The 16,890-nt window shown below is 35.5% G+C and overlaps 1 protein-coding gene across 1 annotated transcript; it reads left to right on the forward strand.

The window, feature by feature from the left end:
- The first annotated feature begins 4,128 nt into the window (after positions 1–4,128).
- On the forward strand, positions 4,129–16,630 carry LOC138694959 (uncharacterized). Its single transcript, XM_069819181.1, has 2 exons — positions 4,129–4,234; positions 11,919–16,630. Exons 1-2 carry the CDS (start codon positions 4,159–4,161, stop codon positions 12,938–12,940), a joined length of 1,098 nt encoding a protein of 365 aa, XP_069675282.1. The 5' UTR covers positions 4,129–4,158; the 3' UTR covers positions 12,941–16,630.
- The last annotated feature ends 260 nt before the right edge of the window (positions 16,631–16,890 follow it).

Genomic DNA, 16,890 nt, shown 5'->3' on the forward strand with positions numbered 1-16,890 from the left:
TAATAACTGGCATTTCCAATATTTATTCTGCGTTTAATTTCCTCCCGAGTGTCATTTAGATTTGTTACTGTTGCTCCAAGATATTTGAATTTTTCCACCTCTTCGAAGGATAAATCTCCATTTTTTATAGTTCCATTTCGTACAATATTCTGGTCACGAGACATAATCAGAATCATATACTTAGTCTATACTAATATAAATACATGTTCAAAGTTATAAAAAAACAAAGGAATTGCTATATTAAATTCATGTTAAACGTGCATTCATAGCCTACACAAATTTGTTCATTGTTGGCCATGTTATATAACCAAGAATGTGACGTCGCGCCATAGCCTGTCTTTCTCGTTAGCCACGTTGATAAGATAGTCGGCCGTGCAAGTGCATGCTATTTAGACGAATCTACTTATACAAGGGAGAGTGGGTGCCTAAAACTAAAAGCAAAATGGAAGAATCCATTACAGGATTTCTGAAATAGTCAGTCCAAACATATTTCAAGTAAATTTGATTTAAACAACACGTCGATTTAGATATCGATCGATCGATCAATCAATCAATCAATCAATCAATCAATCAATCAATCAATTTAGGGCATTTCAAAACCTAAGAGGTTTTTAGCCTCATTCACGATATATCGCCATTCGTCTCTGTTCTCTGCATCTTCTTGTCGTCCTCCCACTGTAGAAAGATTATCATATACTTGGTCCTGCCATCGGAGACGAGGTCTACCAAGAGGTCTCTTACATCTTGGAGAATAGTCGAAAGCTTTTCGTAGAAGAGAGTCTTCATCACGCCGTAGAACGTGTCCAAGCCAACGTAGTCTTCGACTTTTCATTAAGGCTATTATGCCCGGATGTATATAAATATCCCTTAGTTCCCTGTTGTTCAAAATTCTCCCTGTGTTACTTTCTTGAATGGGACCAAAAATCTTCAAGATTTTGTTCTCAAAAGTAAAAAGGGTATATTTTTTTTTAATATCCAAGTTTCACAGCAATATAGGAGAGTTGGTAGGATTATTGTTTTATAGCATCTTAATTTTGATAATCTAGAAAGGAGTTTGGAACTAAGCAATTTATGAAGGGAGTAGTAACACTTATTTGCCGTAACGAGTATATGTTCAATTTCTGTCCCAAATAAGCCTGTTTCATTAATTATACTTCCTAATTATTTAAATTCAGTAACTTTTTGAAACTCCCAATCATCTATTAAAAGTGACCCATCTATTATTTGAGGTACGTGATATATTCATGTATTTAGTTTTATCAGAATTAATTTTCAATCCTGTTATTCTTGTTTCTTCTACTAAGAGTCTAAAAAGTTTCTTGATATCTTCTTCTGTTTGTCCTAGAAGGACAATATCATCAGCATATGCTAATAAATTAATTTTACCATTGCTCAGTGAAATTCAAATATTTTCATTCCTAACTTTCTGTAATGCCTTTTCTTAGAAATGGAGAAGGGAAAGCTTAAAACCAATATTGATTACGATTACGTATTATTTTTTAATCTTCATCCCAAGCTATTTCATATTAAAAGTGGGATAAATCCTTACCTACTCACGTTAGTAACAATGTTTTCCGTTCATCCGTTTATGAGCTGAAAAGAAAATGCTCAAGAGAGGAAATGTGTCAAAACAAAACACATTTTATCTTCTTTTATGGTATGGCTCTAATTGTGAACCACAGGTGGTGCAGAACACGTTCCTCAGAGTCGGCGTCACGTTGTTCGAGTACATTTGTTCAGCTGTAACTCACATGTTACAATGTTGTGCAAATACGAAGCAGCTTGTGCTGTTTCTCTATGGTGTGGGAAACTTATACTGTATCCTTACTTTCATCGGTCAAAGGCCTATAAGCAGAATAAAGCTGTCTGAAAATTGTATTTAAATCTATGTAATCCATTGCGGTGGCAAGCCTGTCTTGCATAGCTAAAGTTCACCTTACTATGTAACAACGATGTAAATACAATCAATAATAATAATAATAATAATAATAATAATAATAATAATAATAATAATAATTTATTTTATTTTATTTTACCTGACAGAGTTAAGTCTATCTTCAAAAAATAAATAAAATGAAATCATTCTTAATATGAACTTACTTACTTACAATTGTCTTTAAGGAACCCGCAGGTTCATTGCCGCCATCACATAAGCCCTCCATCGGTCCCTATCCTGTGCAAGATCAATCCACTCTCTACCATCATATTCCACCTCCCTCAAATCCATTTTAATATTATCCTCCCATCTACGTTCTCGGCCTCCCCAAAGGTCTTTTTCTCTCCGGCCTCCAAAATAACACTCTATATGCATTTCTGGATTCGCCTAGACGTGCTACATGCCCTGCCCATCTCAAACGTCTGGATTTTATGTTCATAATTATGTCAGGTGAAGAATACAATGCGTGCAGTTCTGCGTTGTGTAACTTTCTCCATTCTCCTGTAACTTCATCCCTCTTAGCCCCAAATATTTTTCTAAGAACTTATTCTCAAACACACTTAATCTCTGTTCCTCTCAAAGTGAGAGTCCAAGTTTCACAACCATACACAACAACCGGTAATATAACTGTTTTATAAATTCTAACTTTAAGATTTTTTGACAGAAGACTAGATGACAAAAGCTTCTCAACCGAATAATAACAGGCATTTACCATATTTATTCAGAGTTTAATTTCCTCCCGAGTGCCATTTATATTTGTTACTGTTACTTACTTACTTACTTACTTACTTACTTACTTACTTACTTACTTACTTACTTACTGGCTTTTAAGGAACCCGGAGATTCATTGCCGCCCTCGCATAAGCCCGCCATCGGTCCCTATCCTGAGCAAGATTAATCCAGTCTCTATCATCATATCCCACCTCACTCAAATCCATTTTAATATTATCCTCCCATCTACGTTCTCGGCCTCCCCAAAGGTCTTTTTCCCTCCGGCCTCCCAACTAACACTCTATATGCATTTCTGAATTCCCCCAGACGTGCTACATGCCCTGCTCATCTCAAACATCTGGATTTAATGTTTCCTAATTATGTCAGGTGAAGAGTACAATGTGTGCAGTTCTGTATTGTGTAATTTTCTCCATTCTCCTGTAACTTCATCCCTCTTAGACCCAAATATTATTCTAAGAACCTTATTCTCAAACACCCTTAATCTCTGTTCCACTCCCAAAGTGAGAGTCCAAGTCTCACAACCGGTAATATAACTGTTTTATAAATTCTAACTTCAAGATTTTTTGACAGAAGACTAGATGACAAAAGCTTCTCAACCGAATAATGACAGGCATTTCCCATATTTATTCTACGTTTAATTTCCTCCCGAGTGTCATTTATATTTGAAGAGTCCACTGCAAGAATGATGGATGTCATTTGGAATACATTTTGCAGGAGAAGCGATTGAAAGTTTGAAATGCTTAGCGTTCAAAGCTTAACTGTGATTTTCCGATCATTACTGGACAATGACTATCAGTGTTAATGCCATGTAACTCTATGTACATTCTATATGTCTTAAGCTATGCATTGACAGTCTTGGTTCATTTTCGACAAAAAAGTGACATCCATCATTCTTGCAGTGGACTTTTCATTTGTTACTGTTGCTCTAAAATATTTGAAATTTTCCTCCTCTTCGAAGGATAAATCTCCAATTTTTATATTTCCATTTCGTAGAATATTCTCGTCACGAGACATAATCATATACTTTGTCTTTTTCGGGGTTTACTTCCAAACCTATCGCTTTACTTGCTTCAAGTAAAATTTCCGTGTTTTTCCTAATCGTTTGTGGATTTTCTCCTAACACATTCGCATAGACAAGAAGCTGATGTAACCCGTTCAATTCCAAATCCTCTCTGTTATCCTGAACTTTCCCAATGGCAGTTTTTTTTTTTAACCGAGTTCCCGATTTCTAGCACCTCGCAGTTTTCCGTTGTAGTAACTTGCCCATCTTAATAGTCATTTTGGCTGTCATTTTTCACGTAATTTCCATTTCGCAGGCGTTCAGAAGTAATCTTGTTTTCTATTTACCTTTACGGAAGTCGTCCTATGGGCGAAGGGTTTCGTAATTGCGGAAACAGATCAGTACCAGCATGAAGCAGACTAGCATATGTTGAGGCGCACTTTCACTGGGAAGTCAAAACCCGGCGATCCATCACAGAGCGCGGAGCACCATGCTGCTATGCGGCCTTCTGTCTGTCGTCTGCATCGTGGCCTCGAGTCCTCTAAGGGACAGCGACCAGGGTCATGGTGAGTGTCTCCACTCTGTCTCAAAACTATTTTTTTTTTTTTGCGTAAACCAGTGATGTCAAAGCAAGTGCATTTTTATGACCTTGACTTCGTACGCGGGCATCAACCGCTAAGTATGGAAAGAGGAAGGGTTGTTTATTAGTGGCGTATACTGGTTAAAGGGTTTGGGCTACCGCTGACCCTATTATTACACAAAATATATCTAACATTTACTTTAATTTTAATTACTATGGTAAAACTAATAATACAAAATTATTATATTTTGTTATATTATAAACTTTTTCTTTTGTAATTTCCTTGGGCTACCGCCGGTAGCCCCGGTAGCCCGCAAAATATGAATAAGCAGCCTGTTGGATTAAGAAAAACAGTACTGCACAAACTTCAAACGGAACGTGAAATTTTATGTCGTTATTTTTATATGGCTTCTTTCTGTTTGATATTATCTATATTGTCTGTAAAACAAAAGTACTATGTATGTATGTATGTATGTATGTATGTATGTATGTATGTATGTATGTATGTATGTATGTATGTATGTATGTATGTATGTATGTATGTATGTATGTATGTATGTATGTATGTATGTATGTATGTATGTATGTATGTATGTGTGTGTGTGTATGTATGTATGTATGTAAGTATGTAAGTATGTAAGTATGTATGGATGGATGTATGTATGTATGTTTGTTTGTTTGTATGTATGTATGTATGTATGTATGTATGTATGTATGTATGTATGTATGTATGTATGTATGTATGTATGTATGTATTCACACTGCAGTGGGTATATACCCGGTGGCAGTGGTAACTAATTACACTCAATAATGACAATAATAAACGTATTAATTAAAAATACAATTAATAATAATACTAATAATTAATATTAATACTAATAATAATAATAATAATAATAATAATAATAATAATAACAACAACAACAGGGAATATACTAAATTAAATGAAACGATCACTTAAAATAACATTTGAAATATTCTAATTTGTATCTTAAAACTAAGATCGAACTAAAACCCACGAGTATATGTTCATATCTGCACAAGTACCTTTCAACGCTACACTCATTTCGCTGTCAACTCACTCACTGCACTGGAACTACGACACATTTCACTGATTCTATCCTGATTTCACTAACACTTCAAAAACATTTCACTGTTCAAATTCTTTGCACTGCCACTATAAACTATAAAGCTTCACTGACAGGAACACGTTTCACTTACACAGCACACTTCACTGACACGACATACTTATTCACTGATACAACACACTTCACTAACACAACATAATTGTTCACTGATACAACACTTCAATAACAACATATCATTTACACCCTTTAAATGCTGTGTGTAATTACCGTCTATTAGTAAGGTCCTTAAGCCTATTTTTAAATACATTTTTGGTTGTTGGTAAAGCCTTTAGTAAGTCTGCAGGTAAAGCATTCCAGTCCCTGATAGTACGACTGAGAAAAGAAAACTTTCCAGTGTCCGTCCTCTGCCTTCTTTCCCTCAGTTTATATGAGTGGTTGTTCCTTCAAGAGTAATTTGGCGGCTGCAACCTATTTTTTATTTCTCTCCAGGCAGGCTCACCTCTGTATGTTTTGAACAGTCGTGTAGCTGTTATTTCCGGTGTGACTCCTCCCCTTTGCTTACGTCTTAGGAAGTGAAGGCTCTATAAAGTCTAGGTAGGTAGTATCGTTCGCCATTTTTGTTCTTTCGGTCCCGAGCTACCAGATGAGGAATCTATTTGCTTCACCGTTAAACATTATCATGTCGTAGCTCTTATGATAATAAATCAAACGCACTGTAATTGAGCAAATAATTGAGCGGCAAATAACGTCCTCGTGTGCTTTCTGAGAACGCCAACGAAAGAGCCAAAATGGCGGGCGATTATATTAAGTATTTATCGAGCCACAGGAAATTCATTCCATCATCAATAGCGAATGACAAGACGCACACGTTTAAATGTAGCCGACCTGCAACGTGATTGGCTGCCGGAAATAAGAACGACGGGACTATAATACCAATTTCTTAATATTGTACTTGTATTTTAAATGTTAATAACATAATAAAGAGATAAGAAGGAATATTCACATAAATTCCGTAGTAATACAACTATACTGTACTAAATGGATGAAACACATCATTCATAAAGAAAGTGATATCCCAAAAAAAGAGAGTTAGTATGACATGACAAGTTGAAATTGATATTGATGATACCTTTAGCCCTATAAAATAATCAATAAACTAATCAAAACAATATTACAGTACAAAGCAAAGTTACCTAGGTGCTGTATGTGTTTTAAGTGTAACTAATATTACATAACAAAACTCTTATCGCATTATGCTTTAAGGTGATATTGGCGAGCAACTTCCTATCAGCAGAATATTAAATTATTTTCTCGAAATGTGCTGAAACTATAGAGCTGACATTTTTACAACACGTGGGCACGTATCTTTTGCTTATGATGTAACAGTAGTTGCTTTGTTAATTCATTTCCTTACAAACAATTTCCATGCGAATATTTTCAAAATTTTCAATACACTATCTTCAGTAATACGTATTTACGGTATATTAGATTTACGAAAACGTTCTGTAAGGCTACTAAATAAATAGGCCTATACCTGAAAATTTCACTTTTCTATACGAAAAGTTGAGAAAATATTTCTTTTGAATAAAAAATCAAACTTGTGAAAGATGAGCATTAAAATTTAAACTTTCATTCTTATAATGCACTTATACTTCTCAGGCAAATCTAAAAATTAACATGGATACAGTTTTAATAAGTTCTCTTCCCCTTATGTATTGAATCAGTGCTGGCCATCCCTGAATATAGCTCGTCCAAGCGTCATATACTACCTCTTTCGTCTGTCTCTTTCCTTTCCTCTGTAAAGCGCTCAGGCTCTCCTGAGCTCTAAAGCGCGCGCTTGCATCAATTGACATCACTGGCGTAAACGATAAACGTGACAAAAATATATTAAAGAGATTTGAAGGTATCTTTACAAATCACGTGATTGTGGGTAATAAAATATCAACATTATTCTCGCGAATCATAGGGAAAACTTCAATATGAAGCGAAATTCTAGCGAGAAGTTATCCAAAAGTTAGTTTCAAATTTTGTTCCAAGTTTACGTGTATGAAGTAAAAATACTATATACACTTTAAGAGAGGAACAGAGGTTAAGGCTGTTTGAGAATAAGGTGCTTAGGAAAATATTTGAGACTAAGAGAGATGAAGTTACAGGAGAATGGAGAAAGTCACACAACATAGAACTGCACGCATTGTATTCTTCACCTGACATAATTAGGAACATTAAATCCATACGTTTGAGATGGGCAGAGCATGTAGCACGTATGGGCGAATCCACAAATGCATATAGAGTGTTCGTTGGGAGACCGGAGAGAAAAGATCTTTGGGAAGGCCGAGACGTAGATGGGAGTAGAATAGTGAAATGGATTTGATGGAGGTGAGATATGATTGCAGGGACTGGATTAATATTGCTCAGGATAGGGACCTATGGCGGGCTTATGTGAGGGAGGTAATGAACCTCCAGGTTCCTTAAAAGCCAAGTAAGTAAGCAAGTAAGTACATATATATATATATATATATATATATATATATATATATATATAGCTTTTTTCCCGGCTTGACAAAAATATAAATAATTATGGCAGAATAATATGACGTCCTTAGTTCCAGGAAATACCACTGAGTGACGATCGGCTTTTACCTGTATTAAGGTATTCATCTACCCTTAATTTTTTATTTTCCTTAAGAAAATTGATTTTTTAATTTTATTTGTTTATTGTCATCTGAAAGTTTGAATTTTATAGTTTTTGAAAAATATATCAGTTTTGTCTCTATGATGTTTGGTTAATTATATTATTTAATTAATTAGTTGAGTTTTTATTGACCGGAAGCACTCTTTCTTTAAACCGGAAGTGCAGTTCTGCAAGTGTCAATCTGTGACATTTCACAATTTTATACATTTTTCGAGTAATAACAAATCGAAATTTGGTGGTAGAGTTTGACTGTATTATTTTTCATACAGTCAGGAAGCTGCTTCGTGTTTGGTTTTAGGCCTACAATTTTTCAGACCCTCAGGATGTAAATAATTTTTCTCCGTGTTCCGTTTTACAGAATTTTAATTACAACACTAATGTTAGCACAAAGTGCACTTAGAATTAAGGTATTTTCATCATTCTTGCATAAAATGAAGCTGACTAACTTTGCTAAGTGCCAAACTACAAACAGTGTTCTACTGCTAATAAAGTTAATTTAAAACTCCAAGATCTTAAATTTTTATTTTTATGTTTGAAATTTTCAAAAAATTAAATTACATTTTTCCTTAATGGGATAAATAGGGGAAAACTGTATTCACAGCTTATTCTGCGTTCTTTTAGGATAAGACAGTGAAACAAATTTTGTTCTAACATACAAATTTGTTTAAAATTGAATGGCTGTGAAAAAATTACGTTTCAAAGATTTTGTAAGGATATTCATGATTATGTTCTATTAGAACATAGTATAATATTGTGACAGCGACGTGAGATTCAAACTCACGACCAGCGTCCCGCATGAAAGCAGATCGCACAGGCTGCACGGAACATTGAGTGACGTCGCGCGGTGGAGAGAAGAGGGAGGGTGTATTACGTCACGCGACGAGTTTGCGCGCGCATCTGGTGCTGGTAGAGAGGAGAGGGCTCTGGATTTCTCTGGAATGCCATCTCTAGAGACGGGTGGAACCTTCGAGGTTACGTCGCTGTGGTTATAAATTACGGTCGCGAAGGAACGACAGCAGTTTCAGAGTTTTCAGTTATTCAGTCAGTGAGAAAGCCAGAGCAAGCAAGCCAGCCGGAGTTCGACTCGAGTGTGCGTCCGCATCTGCGTCAGCATCCGAAGGCCTGAGTTCGAGTGCAGTGGACCGCAGTTGGAGGGACCTGAGTTCGAGTGCAGTGGACCGCAGTTGGAGGGACCCGAGTTCGAGTACAGTGAACTGTCTCTGAAGGTCTGTGGTTCGAGATACTGTGGACTCGAGTGACTGAGATAGAAGAACTGTGAACTGAGAACTGATAGTTCTGATTTGTAAATAGTGCTTTGTAAATATTAGTTAAGATTAACAGTTCATTGTTGTTCATACTAGTCCAAGTAAATTGTCATTGTCGTCGGTGGAGTGCTATAACGAATATTGTGTTGAGTGAAAATCCAATTGTTGACGAGAGCGTTTAAGGCGAATTGTAGAAAGGAATTATTGTTGTGACGAATAAATTACATTGTTGTAACTAATAAAATTCACAATATTAATAAATATACCGTAGCATAATAATAATAATAATAATAATAATAATAATAATAGTAATAATAATAATAATAATAATAATAATAATAATAATAATAATGCATCAAATTTAAAATACCGATAATGTAATTGTAAACAATTACAATAATAACTCCCGCTTGACAAAATTCTGCGTACGCTAGTACGCTACTGACGATGATGGTGAGTGTATAAGACGCTAGGGGCCGATTGTATAAACGTTAAAAGCATACTAATACGTTGTCTGTTAAGAATACCTGTGGAATATTACGATGATCTCTTTGGCTATTATTATTCGTTGTCGAAAATGAACCGCTAAAATGATGGTGTGAAATAAAGTGTCCACAACTTCTAATCACTAAATTGTGCACCAGTATGCCTGGGTTAAATCCCAAATCTCTCCGCAGTGCATATGAAGAGAAGGCATATGTCACTGTTAATAGTGATTCGTCCGTCGGATGGGGACGTTATGCCTGGTGGCCCCCTTGGTGCTATTCAATAGGAGTAGGCTACGTGCCGACACCAGGTTTCCCCTTCTCCCTTCCTCACCTTCATCATCATCCTCACCCACTCCCTACACTACACTTACACGGACACTTAAACATACACTCACCCTAGTACACGATATTACCATATCATACATATCTTGATTTAGTTCATATCTTGATTTAGTTGTATTGAAGTAGAACAAATTAAAATAATTGTTATAGTCAGGACCAAAAGGGATTTAACTTATATAATGCAAAGTGCATCTTCATGGACAATTATGACAATGCCGCATAAATGAAGGAAGCAATAATAGGCCTAACCTCGAAACCCGCCATTACGGAAAAGTTTTGGCGAATCCCCTGGGAGTTCGCGAACCGCGAAACGATGGATTAGATTATATACTATTTCCAAAAATGCGAATATTTTTTAGAAAGTAATTTGCTGGTATAATTAACTTGGCAGACATTTTATAAAATCAATATTAGCTTAAATAAACCTACGAGAAATATATAATATTCAAGGCTTGAAAGAACTTTCTGTTTATTTAATAATATTACCACAATCTAGTATATACAGTCACGAAGTTTGAGTTGTGAGGGTGCTAGGAATAGACTGTACCGGTACTATTTCGCATTGTCTGTAATGAGGCGATATTAGCGATCCTAGTGGTTAGAAACTATCTATGGATGCATATTTACTACGTATTGAGCTTCGTGACTGTATATACTAGACTGTGATATTACTGCTTTTTGATAAATTATGTGAATAATTTTCCAAGTTGTAAGAAACTTGCACAGTAAGTTTTGCCAACATTTGCATCCACCTTCTATGTTCATGTATGAATCAAATGTCTCTGACACAAGTAATATTAAAATTGTTAAATAAATAGATTTTCAAACAATTAACCTTCAAGATACTTTGAGATAATCTACCTTCTCCTAGAACGTCAACTAAGATCAAATCTTGAGTGAACATTGTACTCATTTCTCACATTTAAATTTAATGTTGAGTCAATTCCCTACTATATAGTCCGTATTTGGAAACTATCATCTTGTATTATTTGAAAATAAAAAATTGAATTCTAGTTGTTAAATACAATGAAACATATAACTTCACTCATATGTAAAACGATATGTAAAAGAAAAGCTACTTTTATATTTTGTTATGTACTATGAACGCGGATGAATACCAACAGCAATACCGAGGTAGTCTGTTCTTGTAACAAGCTGACGTCACTTGAGCTCGTAGTTGTTCATGTTAGCACGTGGTACTGAAGTATGGCTTCTGCATCCTCGGTGTGTGTGGTTATTAAACATAAGAGTAGAAACCCTCTCAAAAGCGGAGAAAAAGAAATAGTCTTAAATATATATATATATATATATATATATATATATATATATATATATATAACTTAAGTGAAATTTAATTACAATAATTATAAAGTAAATGTTTCCTAAGCAAACGAATGCGGGAAATGTTTAACATGAAACAGAATGTACAACAGTAGGCGGGAACACGTATTGAGAATCTATGGCGCCAAACAGCGGCCAATGAAGCCTCACTTCAGTCACGTGCTATTGTTTATATTAGGATTTTTCTTACAGCGAAAAGATTATATAGTCCTAAGACACATCATTCGAGGTAGCATTATCTATGAAAATGTGTGTATTATTTAAAAATTATTACCGATTATGAGGCAACTAGACCAGGAGATAATGGGATAGGGTAGCCAGTTCCTTTCCCCCTCCATTGCATATATCGCCGATTAGCTAATATTACATTACTCAGGCTTCAGAGTGAAACACATTAAGTATTATAAATTAAAATAAAAAGACATTACTTACCATTGCGTTCCTTGCTTTCCAGAGTCCCAAGGAGTACTCGAAGCAGACGACCTTCCTGTGTCACCAAAGCCGGCAATCTTCCTGGTGCAGAAGTATCAGAAGTATTACGTAGTATATCCACTCTCGCCTAAAGATATCACCAGTTCCACGTACGAGAGACGCCACATCGGACGATCAACAAGAGACGTATCTGCAACAACGAGAGAAGGCCGTTTCTTATTCAGTTCTCCTATTAAACAGTTAAAACAATTGAAGGATTTGTTACTACTGACCAATTTATTGTCGAATTCTGTGGGGGCCGGGACGCTCTCCACAACAAATTCCTTCAACTTATTTGGAAAAACAATAAACTCAGCTCTTTCGGTTGCTTATGGAGACAGGTTCTTCGTGCCTCCCCTGTTACCACCAGTTCCTCCAATACCGGTAGTTCCTCCAATACCGCCAGTACCTCCAATACCGGTACTTCCTCCAGTACCAATATTTCCACCAGCCATACCGCCACAAATTTTCCCTATTAGACCGGCCATTCCTCCTGTAACAACAGTTGTGACAGGAACTTTTCCCGCTACTTCAACAGGAGTACTTCCAGTCTCGTCATTAGGAAATTTTCAAATTTCTTCAACAGGAACCCTTCCAGTCTCAACAGGAAATGTTCAAGTTTCTTCTACAGGAACCCTTCCAGTCTCAACAGGAAATGTTCAAGTTTCTTCAACAGGAACTCTTCCCGTTTCAACAGGGATACTTCCCGTTACTTCAACAGGAGTGCCATCAAGAGCAAGAATCACCCAAAATAATGACTCGAAGACAATGCAAGGACAGAGGGACACTAACAACCAAAGACAATTAATGGAGCAGTACTTGGAGGCGGAAAGAATTCAGCAGAAGCTCATCAACGACTACAACAATTTGATCAGACAGCAGCAGCAGGCACTGTCAAATAACCGGAATGATCAATGGGGTGATTTCTTGAAGCAACATAGTGTCATGGTTGGGAAATTCAACGAAAGAACATACTACAGTGCTTCGAATGATAATGAAGTATGAAGATATGAATACTGTTGACAGTAATCACCTTGCGGTAAAATGATATCGTCTATTCATTCTTTCATTCATAGTTTTCTGTCCAAGATCATGTCTTTCACTGTAAACCCAGCATTCTCTAATCTTACCTATTTTGTGCCTTCCTCTTAGTCTTCGCATATGATCCATACATCTTAATGTCGTATATCATCTGATATATTCTTCTAGGCCTACCCGGAATGTTTCCCCTTTCACCATTCCTTCCAGTGCATCTTTCAGTAGACAGCTTCTTCTCAGTCAGTGACTCAACCAATTTCTTTTCTCTTCCTGATCAGCTTCAGCATTATTATTTCTTTATCCACTCTTTCCAACACAGCTTTATTTCTTATTCTGTCTGTCCATTTCACACACTTCATTCTTCTCCATATTCACATTTCAAATGCTTCTAGTAGTTTCGTTGTAATGTCCAGGTTTCTGCCCCATACAATGCCACACTCCACACAAAGAACGTCACTAGTCTTTTCCATAGTTCTTTTCCATGCTCCTTTTTCTGTTAAAACTTTCTTTTGCCATAATAATCATTATTTATTTAATATTCCAAATTAACTGATCACAAAGAGTGATTGAGAATTTGGGATGTCAGATTTCGAGTGGTATGCTTTCTGGGTCCCGGCCTTTTTTGTCTTCTTTACAATTTGCTGCAGCAAGAATGATAGTGATTGATCATTAGAGCATTTTGTACAGTGTTCTATCTCTTAAACATTTTCCGGAATAATGGATCAACTTATGAGATATGTACATTAATGCTTCTCCCAGTTCATAGACACTACGAACATAACTCTTTACGTAGCTTACTTTTCAGAAGTGCTTCTCAGATTTGGAGTCAAATTTGATTGGACGACAGATTTTGGGTACATTTTTTGCTTTACACTACTGTTTATGCTTGTTTTATCTCTGCTCATTATTGACAGTGGATCAATGAGAAAGTTAGGCTACCATAATACTTTATGAGATATGAAATCAGAACAATAAAGACAAAACAGAATGCGAGATTGTGCATTTTTAAAATAGAACAAAGTGTAATGTAGGCTACTTTCACAATTTTACCATTCTACACAAAATGCAGAAAAACATACAGACGGCCCTGATGTTTATAAGTGATCTATAGCAATCAAGAGAATATCTCTGTAAGAGTTAGCATTTATTTTGGTAATACTCTAACTGGAGATTCAGATTTTGAATTTTACTTTATAATCTCCAGGTTAATATTGAAAGAATTCTGAAAATTCTGGCACTGACAATAGATACAAAAAAAAAACTATCAACATCTATCACAAGTTCATGTGTGCGTGACGGTATATTTTTATGATTTAAATGGAAATTGTAATTTTTCCTTCCTGTGTTGGAGTTTTTGTAACGAAGTTGTGTAATAACTTACACCGAAAATATGAATACAAACATAACACAATTACAACAAAAATGCATGCAACAATATTTTCACAAGAAACTACACAGACCAGAGGTTTTCAAACTCTGCGCCGGGGCTCCCTAGAGCAGTCAAGAATGTAGTGGAAGTTTTGTGTCCGAAATATATTTTCACATAAGTCCGAAATATATTTTCAGATAATTGCGAGTAAAGCGACAGTGAATTCAAATGGATGTTTACATTGTTTCAGTACATTTCTTCCAAGACTTTTACAATCACTTCATATCTTTTTAACGATGAATGTGAAATAATATGTCTATTAATAAGGCACACACAAACATATTTTAAAGTTAAATTTCATTATGAAACTCTTGTTTGGTATAAAAAAAATTGCAGAAATGTTTATCAGATTAAGGGACACGTGGACCCAAACAATTTGATAACTGCTATTTCATTCATGGAAATACTTGAACTGAAGCCGATACCGTTGTGTTTCCTCAAACATAATAATTAGGGACCGGATTTTTATGTAATTACATATTATATTCCTTTCAACCTAACCGTACATAAATAATAAATCTTTCTGAATCTTGTAATTACCATTAATATATTGAAATTTGATACTACATATTTTTGTGCGAGATCGTGCGTATATCCTTGTTTTCCGCACAGAACCAATACGCGGTAAGTGTGAAATACCACATTCAGTATTCCCAACGTAACACACATAACAATTTCCCTCTTCTTACCGCTTAAGCGCGACATTCATTTTACTGCTTTAGGCTTTTAACATATTATTTTTAGAGACGTTTAACATAGTAACAATTATAAATTGGAAACTTACCACTGCAATTTCACCTAAATTGCAATGTTAATTATTGTTTTTAAATATTTGCAAAAATTAAGTAAAGTCTACTACTCCACGAAACTTATTGCATTCCTGATACAAGTAACATTAAGGAAGCCGTGAAAAAATCAACAAGATTCCAGATGCCGATGTTATTACTATAACATATGTTATGCAAATCTAGTTTTTCAGGTGAAGCTCCCTGTAAAGCAGATTTGAATAATTTCAAGGGAAAAATTGTTCCGGGGCCGGGTATCGATCCCGGGACCTCTGGCTGAACGTACCAGCGCTCTACCACAGAGCTACCCGGGAACTCCACCCGACACCGTCTCAACTTTTCCGTTTATATCCACACAACTCGCGTGGGCTGACGAAACGCCAGAGACCCACAACGAGTGCACACAATCTCTGTGTGACTTGGAATTGTGGTTTTCTGTTAACGTACACAGTAACGTATATATTATATATTATATATGTTATATAAATAATATTGTTAAAATATTAAAATGAAAAAATAAATCATTACATAACCTTACCGTTTGTTTTAAATTCGCATTTATAGACTGGGGGGAAAAAAAGACAGACGTATATCACGGCCTGCTGGAGTATAGTAAACACAGAAAACATTATATAGCAACAATGTTGAAGAAAGATATTTTGGTTTTCCGAAGTTGCCGTCATTAAACAGAAACCAACATGGAGATTTCATTGCAACTAATTAGAAATTCGTCTTTCAGGTATGTAATAAACGATCTTCGCACAAAATAATGTATGATACACGAGCGGTATGTTTGTTTTCATGTTCTCGGAAATTAAAAAAGCTCAACTACGTTTCGCTTTTTCAATCTTTTCCTCGAACATGAAAACGTCAACATACCGCTCTTGTAACGTATATTACTATTACATATTTACCCCCACATTATATATTATGGCTTGGTATTGCATAAATCTACATATTTAGAGGTTTTATTCAATTTTACTTCTCTAAAATAGGAAAAAAACTTCTGCTGGGGAAGTTTACAATTTGAAATACACAGATTCAGAAAGCCTTTTTACCTACCGAAGGAAGGATATATTTCGGGACGAATGTGTCAAGTGTGCGGTAAAAAAGTCGGGTGCTCTATGAAATCACAACTGGAGAGTCTTACCTATCCTATACCTGCCAGATATTGATATTAAATATTTTCATGATTTCACATATTTTGGTACATATTCAGCTTATTTTTCTTACATAAATATGTACATATTTCATACCTTGATATTACATAAAAATCCGGTCCCTAATAATAATAGTCAAGTATTGTTAACTTTAGTGTGAATATATCTTAAATTTAAAAGTTTAGTCGCAAACAGAGACCAAATGTGTTCCTAATAAAATGTAATTATGTTATAAATGGCATGTGCTTGTTCCATTTGCATTGTGTGTACAAGTCTTTTGTAATGAAATAAATGAAATTCAATCATTTCTGACTTGGTCAGAGAAACTGGCTACAATCTGAATCACAGATCACCCCAAAAGCAGCAATAATTAAAGCACGGTTTTATGAAACTTTAACTACGTTCCCTTTTCTTATTTCCTTTCCAGACTATTCAGAAGTCGTTCCATCGTAGTTGAAGCAATGACCTTGCCATCTCACGCAGCACGTGGAAGTCTTACGGAGTAGACGCATTTTCGTCCACAGCGCATCCAAGGTCATGCTT

This window comes from Periplaneta americana, chromosome 2 (assembly GCF_040183065.1).
Source record: "Periplaneta americana isolate PAMFEO1 chromosome 2, P.americana_PAMFEO1_priV1, whole genome shotgun sequence".
NCBI lineage: Eukaryota > Metazoa > Arthropoda > Insecta > Blattodea > Blattidae > Periplaneta > Periplaneta americana.

What these genes read in the sequence shown, in the direction of transcription:
- LOC138694959 (XM_069819181.1), top strand. Translation starts at nt 4,159, where the DNA reads ATGCTGCTATGCGGCCTTCTGTCTGTCGTCTGCATCGTGGCCTCGAGT. An exon ending in GGACAGCGACCAGGGTCATG is followed by an intron (nt 4,235 to 11,918) that starts GTGAGTGTCTCC and finishes CTTGCTTTCCAG; the next exon opens with AGTCCCAAGGAGTACTCGAA.